We start from the raw sequence: 16891 nt of genomic DNA, 5'->3' as shown, positions 1-16891 counted from the left end.
GATATTTTATTAATTATTAATTATTAATTAAGATTTATATTGGAAAATATATTTTGAATATTTCAAATTTATATTTACTGGTAACAATTGGAATTGTTTATGAATATAACTGAATTATTTGAGCTTATTTAGAACTTGAGTTCTAATAAACCAAGAATATTTTATAATTTAACTTCGAATCGAGCTCGACATTGAATATATTTGAGCTTATTTAGAACTCGAGTTCTAATAAACTAAGAATATTTTATAATTTGATTTGGAATCAAGCTCGACATTGAATATATTTGAGCTTATTTAGAACTCGAATTCTAATAAACCAAGAATATTTTATAATTTGATTTTGAATCGAGCTCGACATTGAATATATATTTTTTTTTTCTGAATTTGAGTCTTATTTGTTTTAAAAATTTGGCTCTAAGTGGTGAGTGTTAAAATAATGGTTGAGATTATTCATATCTTTTGCTCACATATTACCATCAAAAGGAAAACTTAGCACTATAGTGAATATATTTATAAATAATAGATAGAAGATGAAGAGTATATGATTTGATATTTTGATCCAACTAAAATTAAATTGTTTTTTTTTTCGACTTTCTCTCCTCCATTGCAAAATATATAAAGTAATGTTATGTGCTTGCAAAATGAAGAACCACTACACGAGCAGGACAAAGCAATCAATGTTTCTCTTGGCAAGTGTTGGTGTTCTTAAATCTTACGAGCCACCGCGAGTCGGAAAGTGTGTAGAACCGTATACCTATCGATGCACCATGGTGAGCTAGCTGCAAAAGGTTGTTGGCCTAATTGCTAATAACAAAAATATAGAAGTAGGGAACGAAAACAATCTCGTAAAGATACAGACAGAGCAGCATATTTAGGAGCCATCTTTATCTAATTATACTCAATATATCAATCTATAAATGAAAAAAATTTCAAACCACTATCGATGAGTAAGTATATCCATGTTCGGCAGAGAGAATTCATCCTTTAGGCATGCCTTGTTGAGGTCTCGGTAGTCGACAATCAAAAACAACATACAAAAATGAGCATACTATTGAAAGTACGAATATCGTGTATAAAATAACAACAATAAAACAGTAAATCAAACCGAGTCCTGTACGAAGTACAGTTTCCTTAAAACAGATTTGTCCCCTACGATGGTGCTTTGAGGATCTCGACGGACACCTGTTTCCCAATATACAACGGCAAAACCTTGCAACAACTTAGCACGAAGTAACTACACCGGCGAACCGAAAACGTACCTTCACTTTATCACCGAGATTTAATGGAGACCAAATGAAAAGCTAACAATATGAAATGCAAGAGAATGCTTGAAAGAGATCTTGAGTGTAAAAACCAATTTTATGCATATGGAATGAGGAAATGAACACTATTTATAAACCTCAAAATGCACACCAAGAGTCATACAAGATTAATTAACACAATTAATCTTCCCATTAACTCAAGAATATGAAGAGCCAAAAGTCTTCAATTAACTCAAGAATGTTGAGAACCAAAAGATATTCTCACATTCATGATACATAATTTTTATTCAATTTTTAAATTTACTTGAAATTTCCAACAAAGGTAAATAGAAATAGAAAGTAAATTTTAGATTAAACGAACATTTTCTTGATTGATCTCATGAAAAAGATTATTTTTCTGCAACTTGAACGTGAAACTTACATCCTGGAGAGTTAAAACAAACGAGTGAGAAAATTTAAGAATTGGATATCATTGTCCTATCATTTACAGAGTCTTGTGTACATTTATGCTTAATAAATGAATAACATTTTAACACCTACAATGATTGTTGATTCCTTCTATTAGCTACAGACAATTTCGGAAATCCTCGTGCTTTAACACTCTAGGCTTACTTCTCTTGTTATTTCACTGATTGGGCTGTCATGTGTTGTGGGCTTGTTGTTCTTTTCCTTTAACTTGGAGAACCAACAGTTCTATTGTTATCCTGTTCGGTTGGCCACTGAGAAAAAAGATGATGAACATGTGGGGAGATCAAGAACTAGGAAGGATTTGTTTGGCTATGACAACACGACTGTGATCTGTCTGTAATATGTGATCCTCTGCATAGTTGGCTCCACATGAGTTATTGCTTAATAGTAAGACATCCACCGGAGGGGACGTAGAAGTTATATCAGATCCTTCCCAACAAAATTCATGAGCTCTGCCTTTGCTGCCTCCATCACCACTTTAAAGTCCATTTGTGCATACCTTCCCCTGAAATTTAGTATAGCAACGACGATTCAGCTCGAGTCTCGCAAAAAAAAAACAACAGCAGATTACAACAAAAATTTCAGATATATTCAGTTTAATGAGTTGACTGTCCTACTACCCCTGCAGTTTATGGATATATAGACTATTGCCCTTTTTTGCAGCTATACCAGAAATGAGTTCTTGACCAAGTAGCTGAGGGAAAGGCAGGGCTGGAAAGTCCATGGAATATTCTTGCAATTGCCCGAGGAGTAAATTTCGCATGTGAATTACTCCGGAGAAAAACCTGACACCAATTAAGGGACAAAAAGGTTACAACTTTGCCTAATAGTGTCCCTCTCCACCATAAAAAATTAGAAAGCTCAGAAATTATACCTTCACGTCAGCTCTTAAAAATGGACTGCAGAGGGAAATAATGTTGATGTTAGTCCAATGATACAATAGCTGCTAAGAATTGCAAAAAATTGGCAACAATAGTTTGAACCTGCTTTGATCCATCTGGTTTGTGAGAACATCAGCATCAGCATCCCGAGTGAAGTACTCCAGAATTTTTGTTTGCAGACATGCAGTGTGTTGGTTCTTGTAGCAACCTTGGGCCCTGTCACAAAATTTTGTAGCAAAGACTGCAGCATCATATGCTGCATCAATTTTCCGGATCTACATCAAAGGCAGATCAAATGTTACTACAGAAATGCAACTGGTAAATAAAACTAAAGGTGAGCTTCAACCAAGCAAGAAGATGTACAAGAAGCATATGCCCCATACAGAATCTTCCACATGCACCAGATACCCTTGAAGGATGGAACAGAAAAGGAACAAAAACAAAATGAAAGACCAGAATGAAGGATGAAAGCCGGCCAATAAGATGACAAAGAACAATCACCTTACAGGTCTCGATCTCACGTAGCCAATTAGAAAGGTCTGCTGCCAAAGAACATATATCTTTCGGGACCTCAAGAACTCGATAACAGTAGGCCTGATCTTTTAATTCATACGTAATTTCCCCCTTCAACTGATGCAAGAAAATGTTCTAGTTTATCAATACACTGAAATGTATAATGGTTATGTTGTATTAGGACAGCAAATATATTACCGTTAGCCGTGCCAAACAATAAGTCCCTTACTCTAGTTATCCAGCATCTTATGTGATCAAGCAAATTACTTTTCAGGCAAAATTGTTCCTTACGTCTTACAGTTTGTCTTTCAAGTCCTATGTGCAATGAGCCGATGACACCATAAGTTATCTATCTATATTATGTGGTATAGAGAGTCCCTTAAAGCAATCGTTTTTCTTGTCTTTTATTGTGGCTTTTTGGTTCCCAAAATTACCCGTCCCAATACCATATTATTTAACTAATATATTGATCACATCTGTTGGTTCGAGTGAGAAGAAGTTCGATTACTCTTAAGCAAGCTTTCAGTTCGAGTCTTGTCAATCGAACAATCATGCACTCATGGAGATTCCTCCATAATAGATCTGACCAGGCTTGAGTCCAGATCAGTTTGTACCAATGGGGCTTTAGGGAGTCTAGACCAGAATATTGTGCACATACACATACATACATATACGGACAGACATGTATATATCAATTTGGCCGAAATTCTGTGTTAGTGTTATTTTCCATAATATCTTAATTTCTAAAAATGTCCTTTATTTTGATAATGCTGTAATCCACTAAATTTTAATATTTTAAATATCAATGTTCATAATAATTTTTTAAACATAAATCATGTGTGCGATATTAATAGTTTTAAGAAAAAGCAGGAAATTGAATCTTTTAGCTAGGACAAAATGAAAATTGGGTGCGAGAATGAATAGATTGATACTGTAATATATGAATATTTCAGCTTATTAAAAACTTGTTGAGGATAGAGTATCCACTAGATGTTGACATTGCAGCCAAAAGATTCAAAAAATATTCTTGGGGCAAATTAAACCAAGCTAACCTTTAGACTCTGCAAATGGTTTGACAAGTCGAAAGTTTCCATTCTAAGGCTATTTGCAATGGACGACATGTCAAACAGATATTGTCCATCCTTCACCTCAGACCTGTTTATTCAAGTCATATTCAGATGAGGAAATGTTATTCAATCAGAGACTAATTGAGTTATGTCAATATGAACTCGAAAAACGAAATGCTCACTTCTTTAAAATTGCCCCAACCACAGAATCCCCACCTGCAAGCAGTGCTGGCGATGTCTGAAGCAGACAAACAATCAAAATTCCCATGCAGAAAGAATATTAATTCACAAAAGTTTGATCAACATTGTGGTTTTATTAATTACAATCAATTAGAAAGAGTTACATGGTAGATCAAATCCCAAAACGCAACATAAATTATAGTAGAATTACACTTTTTCCCCAACTTCATTGAAAATGGTTTATAAATGGAACTGTGGATATGGGATGACTAAATTTATAAGCCCTTGAAAAGCTCTGATAATAACATATGGTACAAACCTGATGAAAGTTTAAAGTGCAAGACACTGTTATTTGTGGAAGCAAATGAATGTATTGCACTTCACCCAACTCTAACTGTGTTAATATCGTCAGAATTACCTATAAACCAAGAACAAAATAATACATAAGGATAACATGGTAATCAACAAAAAAGCATGGAATTCAATTATTCAATACAACCAAATTTTTTTTGTATTTCAAGTAAATTTGTTTGTGGGATCAAGGAACAATATTTCCATAATGTATATTGTGACACCATCTAGAACTATTGGATATAACATCTAAATAAATTTATTTTAACTTGAGAAAGTGAGTGAGGCATTAAGGCTGGTCAGTGAGTTTGTTCATGAAAATTAAACCAGAACAAAACTGTGAAGTAGGAACAGCATGGAAAAACTTAAGCGAAAACGGTGAAATAAGAACCTCTTCTTTCATGTCAAATTTCCGACCCGCAGAGTCCTTGACTAGAGAGCAAATTTCATTGTCTGAGAGTCTTCTAGTCATAAAAATGTGGCACAGTAACTTGTTGATAGCATATTCATCGACTCCATCACTGTGAATCAGATTGTGGATTGAAAACCCTAGATTCTCTATTCACCCAAACAGAGGGTTTGACTGCAAAATGCTGTTAATTATACCTGTACATCAAACTCCGAAGCTTATAGTATGAGGTATGATCGAAGAAAAGATGACAATAAGACGATGTGCCATCTCGTCCTGCACGGCCAATTTCCTGAATTGATTGCATGAGACATTTATTTTCAGATGCTTGAATCCTAATAAAGTCAAAAGAATTAACTAGCTGAAATGACAAATGAAGCCAAATTTGACCTGAACATACTCTTCCAAGCTTTCTGGTAAACAATAATGAATTACCTGAAACAGTATGGTTCAGAAACTTCATCAATAATTTCCATGTACGCTAACAGGGTGGAAATGCTTATCATACAGAAATCTGACAACCACTAAAAGCCACACCAGTAAAAGTTTTAGCAATAGAGAGTTTCAGAAATCTTCTAACATAGAAAAGCATTGACAAAACAGCTAGATATGTACTTGTGCTAATTGTTAAATATTCCTGAATTTGGTTTCTTGAAGTCTTTTGTCTCACTCCCTGGGCTTTAGAGTTAAATATGTGGCAGTTTGGTGATCAGTTACATCTTGGATTTATATTCCTTTATAATGATTTCTTTCATTCAAAAAGAAAACCATGATAAAAACAAGAAGTTTGCAAGTAACAATGTAAAACCAATTCCGAGACTCGAACAAAGGATAATGAAAGATCTGTTTACAGCTCCAACATCTCTTTTATCAAGCCCCATGCCAAAAGCCACTGTTGCAACAACCTTCCCAGAAAGAATTCAAGTCAGTGAAATAAGGCGAGTGTCCAAAAAGAAACACCATGTGAGAAAAGATGAGAATTATTCCTTACCACTCTTATCTTGTTAGAACAAAATAAATCCTGTATGCGACTCCTATCTTTCGCAGGAAGACCACTGTGGTAACTCTGGGAAAGATTCAAGATTTATTTCACATAGTCAGCCTCCATTTAAAGAACTGCCCCTTAAATCAAACTCTGTGTCTTTTGACCTGAATGAATGTTAGCAAGTCTAACCTTTGCTGACATATTGTTATCACAGAGGTATCTGCTTATCATGTCGGTTTCAGACTGCAGATTGAATTGAGAGGCAAAGTTACGTAAGATTCAATATGATAAAAGGAAAATAAAATCCAAAGTTCACTATGTCATCGTGAGAGAATCAAATGATTAAATTTTAGGCAAAAAATAAAAATGGTTGGGAAAGTATACCTGGAATTTACAATATATAATGATGCTTTTGATATCCGAAAATGGAGAAGACTTTATCAGTGCCATCAAATCCTTCATTCTGTTTAGCGAGAAGCTATTGAGATCCAGCGCTAACAAGACTCTTATGAAGGCAACCTGGCAGTGAAAGAAGCCTGTATTTGGACTCACCTGTTTCCACTCACTGAAATCGACAGATGCAGATTTTCCCTCAAGTTGTCCAACTTAATAAGATTTGTTGCAGGAATCTCTAAGGCATGCATTACATTATGCAAAGTTCTGGTTGTTGCAGTTGCAGTCATAGCAAGAATGCATCCAGCATTAAGCCTACCATGCAGCAAAGAGCCTCTGAGCCTCATATATGAAGGTCGAAAATTGTGTGACCTGTCCCAAAAAATGAAGCTGAGCTAACTTTGTGAAAGAAAGTTTAAGAGATGTTTGAGTTTGGCAAAAAGACAACAACCAATCACAGAAAATCAACACGTCGCATTTGTTAGCATGATGATGATAAATGAAGTGCTAAAACAAAAATCTCCAAACACTCACCATTCGGAAACACAGTGGGCCTCATCGATGACCACAAGAGATAAAATTGAAGAGCTGGAAAATATTGATATGAATTCTTCATTCAAAAATCTTTCTGGTGAGACAAAAAGGACCTGAATCATGAACTTTAATACATTATTATTGTATTTTACAATATATTTTTCTACTTATCTACAAAAAATCCATAAAGTTCAGTGAAAAAATAAAGTCTGCAAGGGAAAAACAAAAGCCGATGAAAAGATAAACAGCAGTGCATTGGTAAAAATACCTTAATAACACAAATTGATTAAAAATCGAATGCATAAGCAGGAAATTTTTAAACAGCTTGATATGTATGTTATAATAAGTAGTGGCGGAAATGGAGTGTGTATGGAAGGATTCAACATAAGTGAACCTTTATTCCTCCTTCTTGCAGTGACCTGAGTGTTTCTGATGCCTGTTCTGCCGTCTAAGAAAGAAGCAAGAAACTCATAGTAAACAACTTCTACTCACAGATGGACAAACTTAAAAAAAATAAAAACAAAGTACACACTAACAAACTGAGAGAGCAATAACCTGACTGCTACATAAGAGACCACCCGGAATCGAGGGAGCTAGCTGCTTGAGCTGATCAATCATCAAAGCTACCAGAGGGCTCACTACAAGCGTGACTCCTGGAAATACCAAAGCAGGCAGTTGGTAACAAAGCGACTTTCCAGCTCCCGTTGGCAAGACCAGCATTGTGGAGTTCCCATTAAGAACCATCTTTATTGCATCCAACTGACCATTCCTAAATGAATCATAACCATGTGTCAACTTCAACAAATTCAACAAATTCTTTTCGGATGCCTCATTTCTCACCTTCATCACGGCCTCTACAATCAGTTCATTATCATCAAAACATAATCCAACTTCCCCCTCTTGGACATCCACAACCAAACCTTCTTCATCAAAAGCCTCACAGTCTTCTCCTCCAATTCTTCTGATTTCTTTAGTTTTTCTATTAAATTTCCATCGCCTACTTGATTTACTGAAGCTGTTCTTTTTATTCACATATCTGAACTTTTTCCTCCCGTACCCGTTAATATTAAGCTTCACAAAATTACCTTCACTTACACATTTAGGCCTTTTCACGGGCAGTGCATCAGGAACATTACCTCCTATCAAATTAAGGCCCTTCCTTCCTTTTCTCTTTGCCATCCCGTTAGCAACAGCTTCAACTTTAAATTCTTCGAAATCTGCACTTCTGTCAGAACAACCTTCACCTTTTGTCTGAACCAAAACATCAGCCTGAAAGTTAAGATCTTTACCCCTTGAGCTCACTAATGAAGCAAATCTGGATGTGCAGTGGCCTCCAGGAAGGAGGAACTCCGAGGCATTCTTGTAATTTTGAAGGTTGTCTGGTTCCTTTATCTGTAAAGGTAAGTCGGAAAACAAATTACGTAAGATTTGGGGCTGGGCTTCGACCGGCTCTGATTTAGATGTATTCGAATCCCAATTCGGTTGTGATTTTGAGCTTATCCTAGAGATTTTGGGATTCAAAATTAGCCGAGAAGTGGTAGCTGCGGAAGCTGAGATTTTGGTTCTCGCTTTGGTGGAAGACAGAAGGGTCATCAGAGGCTGCGTCCGCCGTGGAACAGAGGTGGTTGGTGGACCACGCGGCGGGGTGGAGGAGATGTGAGATCCGGCCGAGTCTGAATCGGAATCCATCGGAAGATCAGCCGAGTGCCGCCACTGGTTGCACACACATCTTCCCGCCAATATTATTATATAGAGTTTAAATTATTTGACATTTTTTGTTTTTTTGAAAATATTATTTGACATTTTTAATCAATGGATTATTTAATATAATTTAATTTTGATGATATTTTTTTTTTTCAAATAACTTAATTATATAATTTATTTTTTTTAGGATATCTTAATTCCGATTATTCGATAATGTCTCGTTGATTTATTAGAAATCAAATATTTTTGTTGTAAGTGATATGTTCCATCTCGGACAAATTTTTTGAGTGTTCGAATTTATAAATCTATGCTATTATATTAAGTGTGAGGACATGATAATAACTATCTAGAGAGGACACCAACTTTTTTTTCAATTTTACCCTTATATGATATTAATATTACACTTTTGTTTTTTGTTTTTTTTGTTTTAATTTCAACACACACATTTATTTTTATTTCAACAATTCAAATATCAATTAGTCCCTTCATAATTTGTCAAATTTCACTTTAGTCTATCGATAATAATAAAAAATATTGTACACACACGCATCGCGTGTGCATAGTAACTAGTCATAAAAATATGAGCTCAGTTTATTAATAAGTTTCATAAAACTCTCTTTGAATCCATCTGCTTTTGCAGACAAAATCTTCACTCAAAATCAAATAATATATGGCAAAAACTTGTGTGAGACGGTCTCACGGGTCGTATTTGTGTCTTNATTTATTCACAAATCAAATGCAAATAACAAAAAATAGAACTTAAATATCGATATCATTATAAACACTAGATAAAAGATTAATCATTTATAACATTGGTTTGGTGCCGTCGCTTGGCGGCTTGGAGGAAGTGTACTCAAATAATTTATTAATGAATTGGTATACAAATTTTTTTTGTTTTAAATAAAAATATTACTATATTAAAAATACATTTTGATATTTAAATTAGGCAAAAACTTGTGTGAGACGGTCTCACGGGTCGTATTTTGTGAGACAGATCTCTTATTTGGGTCATCCATGAAAAAGTATTCCTTTTTATGATAAGAGTATTACTTTTTATTATGAATATCGGTAGGGTTGACCTGTCTCACAGATAAAGATTCGTGAGACCGTCTCACAAGAGACATACTCTTTAAATTAAGCTTGTCAATTCGGGTGGATTTGGTGTGTTGGGTCGTGTTGAGTAATAATACTATTCAAAATTTGCTCAACCCGACCCGAACCTGAACCAACCCAAAAACTCTCAACCTGAACTCGAACCCAAATCAACCCGATTTTGAATTTTTTTAAAGAAAATTAAATAAAATTTAAAAATAATAATAATAATATTTTAATTTAAACACATAATTAAAAAAATATCCCAAATATATATGATTTAAATTTGAAAATCTAATTGTAGAAAAATAAAATATAATTATTAAATCAAATAAACAATTATTTAAATAAATATTAAATTATTAAAATTTATGATATAAATATACAATAAATATTTTTCAGACATACAATATATAAAAATGTAGGCAATATTTATTAATTATATTTTTTTGAAAAAAAAATTAAAATTTTCGGGTCAACTCGGATCAACCTAGACCCAACCCAACCCGATCATTATTTCCNTTTGTATGAGACGGTCTCACGAATCGTATTTGATGAGACGAATCTCTTATTTGGATCATACATGAAAAAATATTACTTTTTATGCTAAGAGTATTATTTTTTATTGTGAATATCGATAGGGTTGATCCGTCTCACAGATAAAAATCCGTGCGACCGTCTCACAAGAGACTTATTCTATATAAGTACATGTGCATTTATAAATAGGTATTTGAAAAAAAAATCAATAGTATATTAATATAAAAGAAAAATATTATATATCTCTTGATATATAGATGAGTTAAAATTCGAGCCGATGAAAATTATTTACTTTCAAATATTAATTCAAACTCTAATTTTTTAAAAAATTAAATCCAAACTCAATCGTTAAATCAAAATGAAATTTTTATCTATTAAATTTATTTAAATTCTATATAACGTCATAATAAAATATTTAATATAAAAAAGTTAAATAAGCAACCAATGTTTTTTTTTATTAATTAAGATGATTTTATAAAATTAATATTTTAATTAAAATTTGTAGATATCAAGAGTGATTTTTTTTTCTTGAATTAAGTTTAACGTTAAACAAACAAAATATTAAATAATTTGTTGAACAATGATTATATATATTTTTGAAATATATAATTAGGTTCATGCTTTTAAAAATATCATTAAAATATTGAGTGATGTTACATGTACATCCATATTTGTACATCAATTTGTACAACACAAAGAATTCAATTTGTCAAAATCTCACTATATATTGAATACAAAATCTCGCGATATAATAGTAAAATCTCGCGATATAATGATTGTAAATATCGTTATAACGATATATTGGTTGTACCTTTAATTTTATTGGTATAAATTATTATTAACAATTCCAGTTGGACGAAAAATTCATCCAATAAAATATTCAGCGTCAGCAAACGACAGAAGAAGGAATATTAGTATTACCATGGTAAAAGAAAATTTTCAGAGAACGAATGAAAGATTGTGATTGTTTACTGATGGAAGTATTATTTCTCTACTACTGTAAGCTTTTCCAACAACCCTTCATTATTTGTATATTGAAATTTGTGTTTCTCATAAAAGCTTGCTTTATTGCTCTTTGTTTTATCTGATAATCTTTCTTTCTTTCTTTTTTTTGTTTTTTGTTTTTTACGGATTGAATTTGAGGGGAGACGTATGATGGATTTTTTTTATTAGTTATTAGTCTGTTTGGGGTGCGATAATTGGAGTTTTTGCTGATTTCTTTTGGTGGATTTCGCATTTTATGGGTTTTTCGATTTGAAGTGGAAATACTCGAAATTTGTGGTTTGATTTTGGTGAAGAGTGGTGGGTTTCTTTTAGGTCGTGAAGGGAAAGATGGGTTTCTAATTGGTCGATCGGTGAGCTTTTAGACTTTTGATATTTGGTTCAAAGTGGGTTTCTGGTTTGGCACTGTTGATTTTATTATTTTATTTTTTCCTGGGTGAAAAAAGGGTTCTTTTCCCTTTTTTTGAAGAACATGTAGATAATGCAAGCTGGCTTTGGTTCCTGAAGGATTGACGCGTATTTCAGCTACTTCAAACTCAGAAAGATCTTTCTGAAATTGGATTAGAACCTCGCTGTCTGTTGTTGGGTCAGTAGTTTGATTTTGATAACTTTTGAATGTGGGTTTGGGAGTCAGCATCGAAAGAAAGATTCAACGCCTCTCTGTTGATTTTGGTGGAATTTGTCGTTCTTGAAGTTGAATTTTCCATCATTTATTGCCTGTTTTATCGGGGATAAATTTTGGTTGATTTGTTCAAAACATGATCAAACAAATTCTCGGAAAGATTCCCAGAAAGCATTCAAAGTCTGCGGGAGACTCGAACCTCTCTTCAAGTTCTTCAACTTCTTCAAAGAGAGGCGATGGGGGGAGTAAACGATTAAGCACTGCAGTAGATGAAGTTATTTCAGCCCCTTTTTCGGCTTTAAGTACTGGGAATAATTCAGAAGATAGTTTTATTCGAGATAAAAACTTGAAAATCAATGGAAGTTCTATCTCCGGTTCATATGAAGCATTGCCGAGTTTCAAAGACACCTCAAGCTCTGAAAAGCAGTTATTATTTATCAGAAAAGTGAAGATGTGCTGCGTTTTGTTCGACTTCACCGACCCTACAAAGAACCTTAAGGAAAAGGAGATCAAGAGGCAGACCCTGTTAGAGATAGTGGAGTACATAACATCTGCGAATGGAAAATTTACAGAAACTGTAATGCAGGAAGTTGTTAAGATGGTATCTGTGAATATATTTCGGGAATTCACTCCTCAGCCAAGGGATAACAAGGTTATAGATGGTGTTGAATTGGACGAGGAAGAGCCTGCCATGGATCCTGCATGGCCTCATCTGCAAGTTGTGTATGAATATTTGCTCAGGTTTGTTGCTTCACCTGAAACCGATGCTAAGGTTGCCAAAAGATACATTGATCATTCCTTTGTTCTGAAATTGCTAAATCTTTTCGACTCTGAAGATCCTAGAGAGAGGGAATATTTGAAAACCATACTACACCGTATCTACGGGAAATTTATGGTTCACCGGTCGTTTATCAGGAAAGCCATCAACAACATTTTCTATCATTTTGTTTTTGAGACTGATAAGCATAATGGCATTGCTGAATTTCTTGAAGTGCTTGGTAGTATAATCAATGGATTTGCTTTGCCTCTAAAAGAAGAGCACAAACTCTTTCTTGTCCGGACATTAATTCCTCTACACAAACCAAAATGCCTGGCCATGTATCACCAACAGCTATCTTATTGTATTACACAATTTGTGGAGAAAGACTCGAAGCTTGCTGATATTGTTATTAGGGGATTGATCAAGTATTGGCCGGTCACTAATAGCTCTAAAGAAGTTCTGTTTCTTAATGAGCTGGAGGAGGTTTTAGAAGCGACACAGCCACCTGAGTTCCAACGCTGCATGGTACCTTTGTTTCATCAAATTTCACACTGTTTGAGTAGCTTACACTTTCAGGTATGTGTTATTTATATTAGCACATCCCATCTCTTCTTTTTTCTCCATTTTTTCTCACTCTACATGTATGTTTTCCAGGCTTTGGCCTTATGTTCGGTTTTATATAAATTTCATTATGGGCTTATCGTAAATTCTTAACTCCACCTTATTTGTTTGAAACATGACCTGTTTAGTTTAGAGGATTGACGGAACCATAATTTTTTGTGTAAGTAATTGCCATGCGCATTGTTGAGAGGATCTGATATGAGGGAAACGGTTTGATTCTGATTCAGTGGCAACTACATTATTATATATGGTTCATTTTTTTAGTACTTTTTGTTGGGAGCTGATGTGTGTGGTTACAAGTGACGAGTGACTGTTTGGAAGCTATAACTGAGTTTTTTACTGCTTGCATTTTAAACAATGCAGTGAATAAATTATTGTTCTGTTTGACCCTTCATGATCCAAGGAATAAAGGTTGCTTGTGGTAAATTTAATATTTGTGAGTTGTGACAGCTGTGATGCAGTATCACCGATGCTGTTTATATAATTTTTCTCTTCCATTCCCTCTGTAACAATGTATAATGGAATAACCTTAGCAGATAGAATCTTTTGGAATATTATGTGCAAGGTGGGTGTGTTCAAATTTGAACCATTAGTTTTATAATGATTTTTGCACAGATTTGGCAGTGGTCCCAAATGGGCCTTTTCCTTTTAATTACTTTGTCATACACTTTGATTCTTAGAATGAGTTTTGTTAGAGAAGATGTCCTTCAAAATGCTTATGCTTTTAAAAACCGTTTTTTGTAATGTTTGGTTTGCTTAAAATAGCCAGAAGCTAGATTGTAGAAAATGTGACTCCTGGGCTTTTGTTTCTACTTCTTCAAAATACATTTTTGATATGGCAAATAGTATTTTTCTAATGTTTTAACTATTAAAAGCAAAGGAACTTATTTTCCAAATTGTGGACCTTACAACTCGCTGCAATTGTGTTGGAGAATTGTCATGCTTGAGCTTGGAATCCTTCTTATTTCTAGCTGAGTTTATTTTGACCTGTGATAAGTCAGTGACCAATATATGTTATCAAGTTCATAAGATTTAGACTTGTTATACTTTGTTGTTTTGGTAGGCCAATTGAGTTTTCAACATGGGGATGTAGATCAGTTCTGAGCATGTGGCCATTGTTTCGGATATGTTGAGATGGAAACGTATATGTTTTGACTTGATTATTTATTTCGTCACCTTATTTCGTATTTTCAAATGGAGAACAACGATAACATATCTGCCTTATGTGTCCCTAATAGCGTCTTTCCGTCAAGAGAGATAGGCATCGTCCTCTGAAGTGAAATAATGCATGAAATGATATTTTTGTGTTTATCGCATTAACAGGTGAAAAACCAGTGGCCGGGGAACTTTTTATTTGGTGTATACCATGCAATTTAAGAAGCATACGTTTCTCTTTTAGCATAAATGTTTATTCCACGTGATCCTGTTATTTTTGGATGCCTTCTAGATTAGAAGATTTATTTCTGGATAAACTGCGTGTGTTTTGTTAGGGTCTATTAAGTGATAACATTTTTTGGTGAAAAATGATGTTATGATTTCGACCAATTTATAGTTTATCTATAAGGTAAAGAAAACCTTTTTGATAACTCCAAAACAGCAGTTGAAATTCTCCTCCCTCATCTCGTAAGGCAGGCTGTTGTCGACTAGCATGGTCGCGAAAATGGGGCAGCAGTTAGTAGGAGTCACTCGCTGTTCTTGCTTGAGGTGATGGTTGACCTCTTGTTTCCGTATTGTGACATTTTCTACTTCTATTGGTCTTGGGGCATAAGAGCAGCTATTTCATATCCTGTAAAGTCAGTAGTTTATTTTTGACAGGGGAATGGGAACTTTCGTTCACAGGGACCAGAAAAAGGCTGATTAGTCTTTTTGAAAGAAACTTTCTAGGCTTGCTAGCATGTTATGTTAATGGTACAGCCGTAATTAGATTCTCGTTTTGCTGATTTCTGCACTTTGAAAAGATTACATGGAGTCTCAGCCGATAGTACCACTTAATTTGTCTGATCTCTCTCTCTCTCTCTCAGATTATTTTATCAAATTTTGGAGAATAGAACCTTGTGGGTTACCAATAAATTTATGGGTATTTCTTCACTGTCAGGTGGCGGAGAGAGCTCTGTTTTTGTGGAACAACGATCACATTGACAGCCTCATCAAACAAAACCGCAAGATCATTCTGCCTATCATCTTTCCTGCTTTAGAGAGAAATGCCAGACACCACTGGAATCAGGTTGTGCACAGTTTGACACTAAATGTTCGCAAAAACTTGTACGATCACGACCCGGACCTATTCAAGGCATGCCAGATCAAGTTTCAGGACGACGAAGCAAAGGAAAACGAGAGAAAAGAGAAACGTGAATCCACGTGGATACACTTGGAAGAGCACGCCGCAAAAAGGGCTGCGAGTAGTCAAGCTATTCTTGTTCCTCGAACTGGGGCAACTTAGACACAGGAGAAAGATGTACCTCCTTTCACTCCTAGTCGTCCCCCGCCTTTAAGTTGAATTATTGCTTGGGTTTCTCTTGTTCAGTGTTTTGTTTTAGTTGAGGAAATCCGTTTGATAGTAAGATTTAGCAGTTGGGCGCTACTTTTTACTTGTTCAGACATGGTTCATGACTCTGTTGCTTATATAGCAGATGAGCAGTACAAGATTGTTTACTCTTTCATCTTAGTGTGTATAAATAAGCATCTCAAAATGTTTTAACATGCAGAAATATGATGACTATCTTTGTTTGTTCTCATTTTGCATGTTTTATATACCAAGTGTTGTTAAATTATATTTTAATTAATATTTGTGTTGATAAATAGTTAAGAGTAATAAATATTTCCTCAGAAAAATAACGATAATAAAAATTTAAAAGTTCATTGTATATATCAACATAATGACAAAGCAATGTAGGAAAAAAATAAAATTACAAAAATAACAAACATAGCGAACTAAAATTGAAATTTGATAATCTATGAAACCAAAATTACTAACAGAAAAAAAAGTGCAAAATCGCAAATTTTCCTGCAAAATCATCTCTAAAGTTCTTAATTTCTATATTGGGAATTCAACCAAAGTTTTTATATTAGAAATATATAGAGAAAATCATGTGTTAATAAGATACAAATATATCTTCATTGATATGAGATATTTTGGGTAAAGTCCAAAAACAAATCTAAGAAAACTTAAGATTAAAGTGGATAATATCATACCATTATGGATATATATATGTTTCATTGCACAAGTGATATTAGAATCGTGATTAAAATTGAAGCATGTGCGAAAGAGGTTGAGACTCTCACTAAATCCGTGATGAGCTCTCAAAATACCTCCAAGTATTTCACATATGATATGCGCTCTCAACAAAATGGAAATGAGTTACTTCGATTAGAGTGTATGATCTTCCAAGTGGAGGATGGACGGATGAGCTTGAAGGGAGATCTCAACCATGAAAATAATGGTGGTTATTCGTTTGAAGAGATATTGTTAAGAATTCAGCCAAATTCCCATGTTGAAAATAAATGAAGAAG

General features: G+C 34.2%; 2 protein-coding genes across 2 annotated transcripts; one reads left to right on the top strand and one right to left on the bottom strand.

Annotated features, from left to right (window-relative positions):
- Nucleotides 1–1823: 1823 nt before the first annotated feature.
- LOC140975415 (ATP-dependent DNA helicase Q-like 5) lies at nt 1824–8769 on the bottom strand. The gene is made up of 19 exons (XM_073439117.1): nt 7599–8769; nt 7438–7491; nt 7044–7156; nt 6669–6881; nt 6501–6579; nt 6306–6359; nt 6123–6197; nt 5983–6036; nt 5522–5566; nt 5329–5423; nt 5114–5243; nt 4691–4789; nt 4374–4429; nt 4177–4279; nt 3113–3241; nt 2714–2886; nt 2605–2629; nt 2400–2515; nt 1824–2235 (listed from the first exon to the last, which is right to left on the bottom strand). Exons 1-19 carry the CDS (start codon nt 8730–8732, stop codon nt 2148–2150), a joined length of 2835 nt encoding a protein of 944 aa, XP_073295218.1. The 5' UTR covers nt 8733–8769; the 3' UTR covers nt 1824–2147.
- Nucleotides 8770–11220: 2451 nt separating this feature from the next.
- LOC140975414 (serine/threonine protein phosphatase 2A 57 kDa regulatory subunit B' theta isoform-like) lies at nt 11221–16116 on the top strand. The gene is made up of 3 exons (XM_073439116.1): nt 11221–11375; nt 11848–13336; nt 15477–16116. The coding sequence occupies exons 2-3, from the start codon at nt 12137–12139 to the stop codon at nt 15819–15821; spliced, it is 1545 nt and encodes a 514-aa protein (XP_073295217.1). The 5' UTR covers nt 11221–11375; nt 11848–12136; the 3' UTR covers nt 15822–16116.
- Nucleotides 16117–16891: the final 775 nt, after the last annotated feature.

This window comes from Primulina huaijiensis, chromosome 4, assembly GCF_012295235.1.
Source record: "Primulina huaijiensis isolate GDHJ02 chromosome 4, ASM1229523v2, whole genome shotgun sequence".
Classification (NCBI taxonomy): domain Eukaryota; kingdom Viridiplantae; phylum Streptophyta; class Magnoliopsida; order Lamiales; family Gesneriaceae; genus Primulina; species Primulina huaijiensis.
This window is presented reverse-complemented; position numbering and strand designations above follow the sequence as displayed.

What these genes read in the sequence shown, in the direction of transcription:
- LOC140975415 (XM_073439117.1), bottom strand. Translation starts at nt 8,732, where the DNA reads ATGGATTCCGATTCAGACTCGGCCGGATCTCACATCTCCTCCACCCCG. An exon ending in GTTCTAACAAGATAAGAGTG is followed by an intron (nt 6,037 to 6,122) that starts GTAAGGAATAAT and finishes CTTTCTGGGAAG; the next exon opens with GTTGTTGCAACAGTGGCTTT. An exon ending in ACCATTTGCAGAGTCTAAAG is followed by an intron (nt 3,242 to 4,176) that starts GTTAGCTTGGTT and finishes TTCTTGCATCAG; the next exon opens with TTGAAGGGGGAAATTACGTA.
- LOC140975414 (XM_073439116.1), top strand. Translation starts at nt 12,137, where the DNA reads ATGATCAAACAAATTCTCGGAAAGATTCCCAGAAAGCATTCAAAGTCT. An exon ending in TGAGTAGCTTACACTTTCAG is followed by an intron (nt 13,337 to 15,476) that starts GTATGTGTTATT and finishes CTTCACTGTCAG; the next exon opens with GTGGCGGAGAGAGCTCTGTT.